This window comes from Mus pahari, chromosome 12, assembly GCF_900095145.1.
Source record: "Mus pahari chromosome 12, PAHARI_EIJ_v1.1, whole genome shotgun sequence".
Taxonomy (NCBI): Eukaryota; Metazoa; Chordata; class Mammalia; order Rodentia; family Muridae; genus Mus; species Mus pahari.
Window position 1 is genome coordinate 43,127,192 of NC_034601.1, and position 9,708 is coordinate 43,136,899.

At 39.5% G+C, this 9,708-nt stretch overlaps 1 protein-coding gene across 1 annotated transcript; it reads left to right on the forward strand.

The window, feature by feature from the left end:
• The first annotated feature begins 1,146 nt into the window (after positions 1–1,146).
• LOC110330055 (resistin-like gamma) lies at positions 1,147–3,039 on the forward strand. The gene is made up of 4 exons (XM_021209986.1): positions 1,147–1,239; positions 1,394–1,545; positions 2,179–2,259; positions 2,762–3,039. The coding sequence occupies exons 2-4, from the start codon at positions 1,401–1,403 to the stop codon at positions 2,887–2,889; spliced, it is 354 nt and encodes a 117-aa protein (XP_021065645.1). The 5' UTR covers positions 1,147–1,239; positions 1,394–1,400; the 3' UTR covers positions 2,890–3,039.
• The last annotated feature ends 6,669 nt before the right edge of the window (positions 3,040–9,708 follow it).

Here is a 9,708-nt window from a genome sequence, read left to right on the forward strand (position 1 = left end):
TTTGAATAATAGAAAGTGACCTTTAGCATAAATATAACTTGTATCCTCTTTCTCTTCCATCCTGACAGATGTAAGAAGTAGGCAAGCCTATGCACTTTTATCAAATTTACACCCAAACCAGAAGCTAATGCAGAACATACTTGCCATATATTTCTTTGCCTTTGTAATTTCTCACTTAAACAAACTCCCACTGACTAGCCATGTTGGCATTAGATGCACTTCTTATTACACATAGCCATGATTTAGCAACATCACTACAGCTTGCCAATACTCTCTTCCCTTATTGTTGTTCTCAAGGTCTGTAAAGTTTGTGCTATATCTTTAGCCTATCTCTTAGCATCTCTGAACTCACACAGCAGATCTCACTCATCAAGCAGGCATGTTACGCTACAATACATAGAGGAAAACACCTCCACTTGCATTTCTCCTATAGATTCCTCATTCAGACTTTCCCTCTGGATAGATGACTCAGTCTTGGTTCATGTTTCATCACCCAAAGCAAAGTCTCCTATAACCAACTGATGTAGCAAGAGGTATCCTAACACCATTTGGTAGAATGTCTCAGCACCCATTGTAGGAACATTCAGCCACTCTTTTCTAACACCTTTGGTTCTCACTTGTCTTTATCTGGTGCCAAATGTGTTGTGTGAGACTTTTTTATGATCTCTCTCTCTCTCTCTCTCTCTCTCTCTCTCTCTCTCTCTCTCTCTCTCTCTTTCTGTTTATCTCTCTTTGTATGTGTTTACATTTGGTATGTATGTGTATTTGTTTGCATGTGGTATGTGTGTGTTTGTAAATGTGTGTTTGTGTATTTTAATTAAGACAGCTTGAATGCAGCTCCATCACTGAAATGCTCATACCAGAATTATTGCAGTTACCTTATGCTACACCTATAGAGCTTTCTTCAAGGCATTCCCAGTCACCTCCAAGAGGCCAACAATCAGCACTTGGCAGTTTGGCTGGTTAGAGTGGGGAATGTGAACCTTGTAAGTTTCAGCTTTTCCAGACAGGTCAAGAGGGTTTACGTTTTACTGTCTTGAACCTCACTTGGTTTTCTTTGGTCAAGTGTCATAATTCACAGGAAATTGCTGTAATAGACATCCGGGATGTCAAAATGTACAGAAAGTGTTTACTGCATTGGGGCATGCTTGTATATATTAAGGGTACCCAGGTCAGTAATCCCACAGTGTATTAAAGCATCTCATGTGGCCAGGTCCTGGAACCTTTCCTGAGATTCTGGTAAGTCAGTCAGCTCTCTTCTTTTCTAAACATCTAGAACAGTTATAGTACAGTTATTTCTGTTGCTCTCTCCCTGCTCTCTCCAGAATATGTCCTTTCCCTTACAGCCATCCCAGAGCTCAGCGATCTCATCTTTTTTGCTCTTTCCCTTCAGCCCTAGGATGCTGACTTTCAACAGGATGAAGACAACAACTTGTTCCCTTCTCATCTGCATCTCCCTTCTCCAGCTGATGGTCCCAGTGAATACTGAGGGGACCTTAGACTCTATTGTGGAGAAAAAGGTCAAGGAACTTCTTGCCCATCGAAGTATGAGATGAGTAGGAAAAATCATAGCTTGATCTTTACTGATGCTGATGTACATAATAGAAATCCTAAAATCCCTTGTATCCTGGTCTAAGCCCTTAGTCTTCTCCATTCCTGCTTTCCTGACCAGGGCTTCCTTCAGCACCCTACCCTTCTTTTCTTTCTTTCTTTTATTTTTAAAGTATTTATTTATTCCATGTGTGGGAGTACACTGTCACTCTTTTTAATTGGATCTCATTACAGATAGTTGTAAGCCACCATGTGGTTGCTGGGAATTGAACTCAGCTCTTCTGGGAGAGTAGTCAGTGTTCTTAACTGCTGAGCCATCTTTCCAACCAGCACCCTACCATTTAGAACTCTTGAATAAGAGCTCCATGTTATTGATCAGGATAAAGAAAAAGAATAGGGACTGTAATTTATGAACATAAAGCATTCAGTTAGTTCATGCAATTTTCACAGGCAACTTTATGAGGTAAGTACAGCTATTACTTTCTCTTCACAAATGAAGAAACTGGATCTTAAAAGCTGGTAAGTGGGCTATTTATGGAAACAGTAACTCTTAAGATGCAAGAGGGCTTGCAAGAGAATTGTAAGAAAGATCATGGGCAATGTCACTTTTCTTTCTCTCTCCCTCAGATGACTGTCCCTCCACTGTAACGAAGACTTTCTCCTGTACTAGTATCAAGGCTTCAGGCAGACTGGCCTCATGTCCTTCTGGTGAGTAATTCCTCAAGGATGGATACTTCCTTCTCCTAACTCAGGTTTGTACTACCATGGACCTGAGCTATAGTTCCAGGTGTGTGGACACCTCTTCCTGATTTTCAGTTCCTCAAGGATGCTACTAAAGGACTTTTGGATTCTCCCCTTTCACTTCTTCCTTCATGCCCCCGCATGACAGCCCTTCCTGTCCCTTATCTGTCTGGCCATGGATATGACCTTCATTTCTTTCCTAATCTATTCCCTTATATTGTGGGCAGGGGAGGGGCCAAAACAGGGGTGAATTTGCTATTAATTGAAAGACAGTGAAACTCCTCCTTTCAAGTCCTTCAGTTTAAGTAACTTGCAATTAGTTTGCTTGAGGAGAACTGTGAAATTTGAATAGCTGCAAATGTCCTGAAAAACCTAGATCTACTCATGTACTTCCTAAAAAACGACAGGTAGAGACTTCTCATTGCTTACAGTCCCAGGCCTCTGACATCTGTGTCACATGACCTTGCAGGAATGGTTGTCACTGGTTGTGCTTGTGGCTATGGTTGTGGATCTTGGGATATCCGGGATGGAAATACTTGCCACTGCCAGTGCTCAGTCATGGACTGGGCCTCCGCCCGCTGCTGCCAACTGGCCTAAGAGTGAGGAAGCTGAGAACCTAGCTTTGAAATGAAGACTATAACAAAAGTGCAATCTCAACTTGGAAACCTGGCTCATATCCCCTTGATGAATTCATATTGTCCATTAGCCCTGCTTCTTGAAAAATAAAGACAAATTTGCATGTGTCTGTATTTATGTCTTCAATGTTATTACTCCTATTTCTTGCCAGAAAACATTTTCAATATCTCAATTATATCTCACTAAGGCATTTGAGATGCATGGTTAGGAAATATATGAAAAGATTGGGAAAAGAGGCTGAGCCTCCACTTCTAGTATGAATTGAGTACATTTTTTGGTATGAAATATGGTAAGGCAAATACCATACTCTTATGGAGCTCAACAACTGGCACAGTGTACTCAAAGCCGTATGCAGGAAGACTGTCAAAGTGCAGGCATTCAAGGGAAAATTGACAATGATTTATTTCTAACACTTTAACACAAATATAGCCTTTCTTACTCAAGTATCTAAGGTGGCATTCATCAAGGTGATGTCTATTCTTTATCTTCTTGGGTGTAAAAGCCTGCCACATTCCTGGGTATAAAAATTACATACTTGCAAGCGAGGTGGTAGTGGCACATGTCTTAAATCCCAATGTTGGGGAGGCAGAGACAGGCAGATCTCTGTGACTTCAAGGCCAGCCTGTTCTACAGAGCTAGTTTGAGGACAGGCAAGCCACACAAATAAACCCTGTTTAGAAAAACAAAAACCACAGAGTTCCCAACAAAAAACAATTAAGTACTAAGCAAGTAAGTGACCCAAGGACTTGGAAATGACTGTGTTTTAAGTAGATGGACTTGAATTTTGAACCTTTGTGTTTCTGAATGAGACTATAATTCAGTTACAATGTTGGAGTACCAAAAATAATTTTAAATAATATTGACAACTCCAACTTAAGAGAAATTCAAATATGTTGATCATCACTACAATAAGAATATTGTTTCTTGTCTATTTGATGGCATTGGATTTCTCAAAGCTAATAATCTTAGAAAATAGAAATTTGATTACATGCTGTTATGTATCTGTGCTTATCAGGCACTGCTATGTACATAATAGGAAACACAGTGGAACTCAAAGCAGAAAAAATATAAAAAAGGCAAGTTCTACTTATGTCATTATTTACTCTATAATCAGCCAAGAGTCAATGGCTGGAGGGACAAAATGGAAAGGAGCCTAAGAACACATTTATACTAAGAGATTCCCAGCAGGGTACCATAACTGAGCATCAGACATTAGGAAATATTTGCATAAAAAGGAGAATAGTAGATGGGGTGTATTTACTGTTCTGAAGGTTGTTGGAGACTGGATATGCGTAATGGAAGGTAAGATTCTTCTATGCACATGTAGGGGGAGAAGCTTTAATGGGTAAACATGCTTAAAGAAGTCTGTAAAGTCTCAAGCAGCCCTGGGACAGCTTAGAAACAGGACTGACTGATGAGCAAGGGACTTAGGAAAGCTGAGTTTGTGCTCCCCTCAAAAACACAGGCAAAGGTTTAAAAGCAATATAAAGAAACAACTCAATATTGCAACAGCAAAGGTGATCAAGTTTTCAAGGTTGTCATACAAATCCTCTTGTTACCTGGTGATCTTCCTGTCAACATGAGAGTAACAGGAACTGACTACAAGTAGTCTACTTTAAGCTTTGAATTTCAAATCGACATCTTTGAATTGACAATTGGACAGTATTCTCAAGAGTGGAGATTTATTTGAGAAAGCTGGGGATTTTCTGCACTCTAAAACATTGGCTTTATATAACAAGGGCAAAAAGCACTGAGGTTTAGGTTAAACCACAGGGCAGCTGAGATGAAGGACACACTCTCTGGGAAGTCCTTAACCTTAGCAAAGGAAAGCTACCTTTATTCTACAATACTGGGAGGTTAAGAGGCTGTAGAATTTTCTATTTACAGAATCAATGTGCATCACCAACACGAGATCCAGGCATATACTCATGCACCTTTCAGAGCCAATAGAGAAATGATGGCAATTTAAAGGAAATCCATAGACAGTGAATCTAAGCATGACTAGACTGGTTGAAACTGCTTGACAATTTCGAAACTTGTCTGAAATGGTATAGTTGGGGAGAGTCAAATTAAGCTGCCTTTGCAACTGGATCCATGCATGGGTCTCCATGTTGGCCATGTGATTAGAGAGAAGTCACTGATCATCATAAAATGAAACTTACAGACTCAGTATTTACAACCCAGAGAACCACAACAGGAGCTATAAGTTCCCTCCAAGTGAATTTCTAATCTGAGTCCCAACTAGCACTGTGATTGTTTAAATATGCTTGTTGAAGGAGTTGTGGCCTTATTAGAGGAAGTGTGTCACTGTGACACTCAGCTCCAGTCTTTGGATGAAGATGTAGAAGTCTCAGCTCCTTCAGCACCATGCTTGACTGGATGCTGCTGTGCTTCCTGCCATGATGATAATGGACTGAATCTCTGAGTCTGTAAGCCAGCTCCAACTAGATATTGTCCTTCTTAAGTGCTGCCTTTGTTATGGTGTCGGCTCACAGCAGTAAAACACAAACTAAGAATAACACCAGGTAATTTTAACTGAAATAGATGTGGACTGTTAACATACAGGGTGAATTGTAACCAGTAAGAATGCACATGAGTCTCCACCCAACCTGAAAGATTATAGATTTTTTGAAGGACTTCTTTACTGTCTGCCCTGCTGTTATGTTCAAAGGTCCTTCCATTTCAAAGATGGGTATTTATTTAGAGCCTGACAGGAGCATCTGTCACACACAGCATAGGGAAGCACCCTTGAAAAAGTGGGCCTTTGGGTCTCCTGGGCTCAAACATGCTAAACTATGTTCATGAGCTTGAAAATGTCTACTTTCAGGATGGAGAGATGGCTCAGCAGGTAAGAGCACTGACTGCTCTTCCGAAGGTCCTGAGTTCAAATTCCAGCAACTACATGGTAGCTCACAACCACCCGTAATGAGATCTGACACCCTCTTCTGGTGTGTCTGAAGACAGCAACAGTGTACTTATTTATAATAATAAATAAATTTTGGGCCAGAGTGAGCAGGAACTGAGTGAACAGGGCTGACCAGAACGAGTGGGGATGACCAGAGTGAGCAGAGGTCCTAAATTCAATTCCCAACAACCACATGAAGACTAACAACCATCTGTACAGCTACAGTGTACTCATATACATGAATTAATTAAATAAATAAATCTTAAAAAAAAGAAAATGTCTACTTTCATATAAACCAATACAGATGTGTCCTGACTTGGCAGGGATTTGACTAAGTAGGTAACTGTGAGACTTGAGGAACTGGGACAAAATACAAGTATCTAACATCAGCTTGCCTGCTTGTGTCTAGGGATATGAAATAGCCGTCATGTCCACTCATATTCAGCCTTTAGGGAATTGTATTGGGAGCCACTCTCTCACATGAACAGATAGCAGAGAATTTCTACATGTGTCACAAATGAAAACCAACTAAAAGACCAAATAAATGAATCATTTAAAAAAAAAGACACAATTCAAATAATTTGACTCAAAATAAAGGATCCATAATATGAGGATATTTATACAAAATAAACAATAATGAAGTAGTAGAATAAATATTTATATGCCCATATACATGTTGAAGTTCAATATGGGAAGGGACTGCATTTAGTCTGCAATCAAGTGGTAGTTCCCTTCTGTGTATTAACTTGATTCATTTATAAAGAGCAATGGTCAAAATGCAGACACCATAGAGAAGGAGACCAATTTTCAGCCTAACTTTTAACACTTCTTAGAACAATGGCATAATCTTGCCAAGCCTCTTGTCTTCTTAAATACAAAGTAACAAGAGTAAAATGCATATCTCGTGGGGTTGTTGAAAGAATTAAATGGGTTTATAGGGTTTATAGGTGAAATATATAAATATATATATTTAAATATATATAAATATATATATGTATAAATATATCCCTATATATATATATATATATTGGGGTCTAGTACCTAGTAATTGCTCTATATGGTCATTTATCTCTCTAGAGTTGACATTTAAAAAAACATTGCTGCCAGGTGTGGTGGCGCACGCCTTTAATCCCAGCACTCAGGAGGCAGAGGCAGGTGGATTTCTGAGTTCGAGGCCAGCCCAGTCTACAAAGTGAGTTCCAGGACAGCCAGGGCTATACAGAGAAACCTTGTCTCAAAAAAAAAAACCCCAAAACATTGCTTCATCATAGACATTAATCTCATTTTTGTTTACAACAAATCAATTTTCTTTCCTAGTGCAAACAGCAGTGAATCTGGCAGTATAAAGCCTTCATCAAAAACAAAGAGAACAAACAAGAAGATGAGAGTTGTTCCAGGGATCTGCCCATGGATCATCCCTGCAGAGATAAAGAAGACATTCATGGAGCATTAACTTATGGGGCCAGAATTCTAAATTACATCATCTATAAATCTCAGCTATCCACGAATAAGACTTACACCCAAGCATGAAGGCTAAAGAATAATGGTGTTATTTATCTGCTAAAGTCACATGGGTGGCAGAGTTCCCAGAGTTAGCACAGATAATCAAGACTGCTGAAGAAGCACTGACCACTGTAAATCAGTTCTGGGTATTCTATCTGGTGGTAATCTCTGCAAATAATTCAGACAGGAAGGGAGAATGCCAGGAGGAAATCCTCTTGGCAGTTTGTTTTGCTGGCCTTGTCTGGTAGTAATTTGCTCCTCCAGACGAAAAGGTATGAACAGCAGGATTATCCCTGGTTGGTAGGTTTTAGCTTTGTCTTTTTTCCTCCATGAACTTAACACTAGGAGAAAGAGTTCTATAGTGCTAGAAGGGCCTTAGAATTATATGACATGTTGGGTTAGTAAAATTATTTTTATTTGTGATTAAGGTGTACCAAAGAGCACTGAAGTTTTATTTAGTTATATGCTCCTCTAAGGAGAAAAAACATTCTTATGGTGTTAAGGTAAATAGAGACAATACCACCAAATGAAGATCAGGCACAACTGAGTGCTCCCTGTCATCAAATGATTGTTAAAGAAATGTCTCAGTGGAGGAAAGAAAAAGTATTTTCTTGAAAGCTCAAGACAAGTTGATTGCATATAACAATTCCCTGATGGTCTGAAAAAAAGAGGGTAGTATATAGTCAATGAGGGCAGAGAATTTTTGAAGTAGGGGGATTGAAGATGTGCCTGATATCTGCTATTTTGAAAGCTACCATCAAGGCCATTTGTGAAATGTTTTAAGCTGGAAAGGATATGAACTCCAGGATAGAATCTGACATAAGCACAGTCTTCCCCCTGCTCAGGATTTATAAAAGGCTTGCACCCTCTGTTCCCACTATGTTAAGTTCTATGATGGAGGGATAAACGGTCAAACTTCTTTTCAGAAAGTTTTGGAAATATTAATTAGGTAAAATTATACCCTCCAAAGTGACTGCAATCATTCAAGTTCACGTTTGCACTTAGTCATAGAGTAACAAGAGAGATCTGACTTTGACTTTTGGCATCAACTTAATATTGGCTTTGAACAAGTTTCTTAAACCCCTTGGGTTTCATATTCCCATGAAAGAAGACCAAAGGCGGGAAGAAGCATGAATGAACTCTAAGGAATGTTCCTAGTCTACCATGTGTTGGGTAGTCATCTTTTCTTTTGATATATCTCAAGATTAACAAGTGCCTGTAGACACCTTGGGAATAATGAGAAAGAAGATCATAAATAAGGTGATACATAAACTAACATCACTCCCTACATGTTTAACACTTGAGAGAAAATGACTAACACTCAAGTACCGACATGCATAATAATGTCAAATGCAGTGCTATGCTGTGATTCATGCTAGTTCATTTATCATAGCTTTGTTATTACTGACCTGTAGATTAGGATGCTATTTGAGAGATGATAAAATGAAGAAGTAGCCACCTTGAAAACAGCTATTCAGCCTCACTGGTAACTACATGAAAACTGTAATATATATCTTATTTATTGGGGTGACAAAGAGTCAAACAATAATAAAGAAGTTCTAGCCCCCACCATTCCAGCATGGATGGGAGACAGACACATAAGCCCTGATTCTAGCTAAGGAGCAAATGGCAGTTAATGGCTGTGGGGGAAGAAAAAAACCATCCTTCTTCAGGGAATATTGTCATTGGGAAATTAGTTATTCTACATTCATGAACATGCAAGAACCCTAATTAAACTCAGTTACAAAAATGTTGCAGGGTTTCTCTGTGTAGCCCTGGATGACCTGAAACTCACTTTATAGACCAAGTTGGCCTTTATCTCAAGTAGGTCTGCCTGCCACACTAGGAATAATGACATGTGCCTCCATGCCTGGCTAAAAGCCTTTTTTTTTTTAATTTTTAGATGTGAGGGTAGGAGGGGGGCATGTTAAATGTTGAGGAAGCTGCCAGGGATAAGAGAGGGGAGTAGTGCCTCGGACCGGCCCCAGTCGGCCTCCCTCAATCCTCGGAAGGAATCAGGGTCCTGGTCAGGTGGGCAGGAGTGGGTGAGAATGAGTGACAAACAAATATGAACACAAGGGAATGTGGTATCTAAATGTAATTTGTCAAATTGAGCACCAGACTTTTAGTACAGAAGAAAATAGGAAAGTTAGGTGATACATCGGCAAGGTACAATGAGGTTACTGGATGCTTTAATGACTCTTACACAAAACAGAGGAATGCAAACACAAAGACTGGCAGGAACTGGGAAATAAAACAACTGAGACAAAGTCAGCTCTATCTAAAGTCAGCTATATTCTTAGAAGCTAGGTGTGAGGTCTTTACACTCTTGGGTCAAGGGCTTTCATGCCCAAGTCATGGTTCTAATTAGG

Coding starts and splice junctions, on each gene's coding strand:
- LOC110330055 (XM_021209986.1), top strand. CDS start 1,401: ATGCTGACTTTCAACAGGATGAAGACAACAACTTGTTCCCTTCTCATC. Junction 1,546..2,178: donor GGAACTTCTTGCCCATCGAA/GTATGAGATGAG, acceptor TCTCTCCCTCAG/ATGACTGTCCCTCCACTGTA. Junction 2,260..2,761: donor ACTGGCCTCATGTCCTTCTG/GTGAGTAATTCC, acceptor ATGACCTTGCAG/GAATGGTTGTCACTGGTTGT.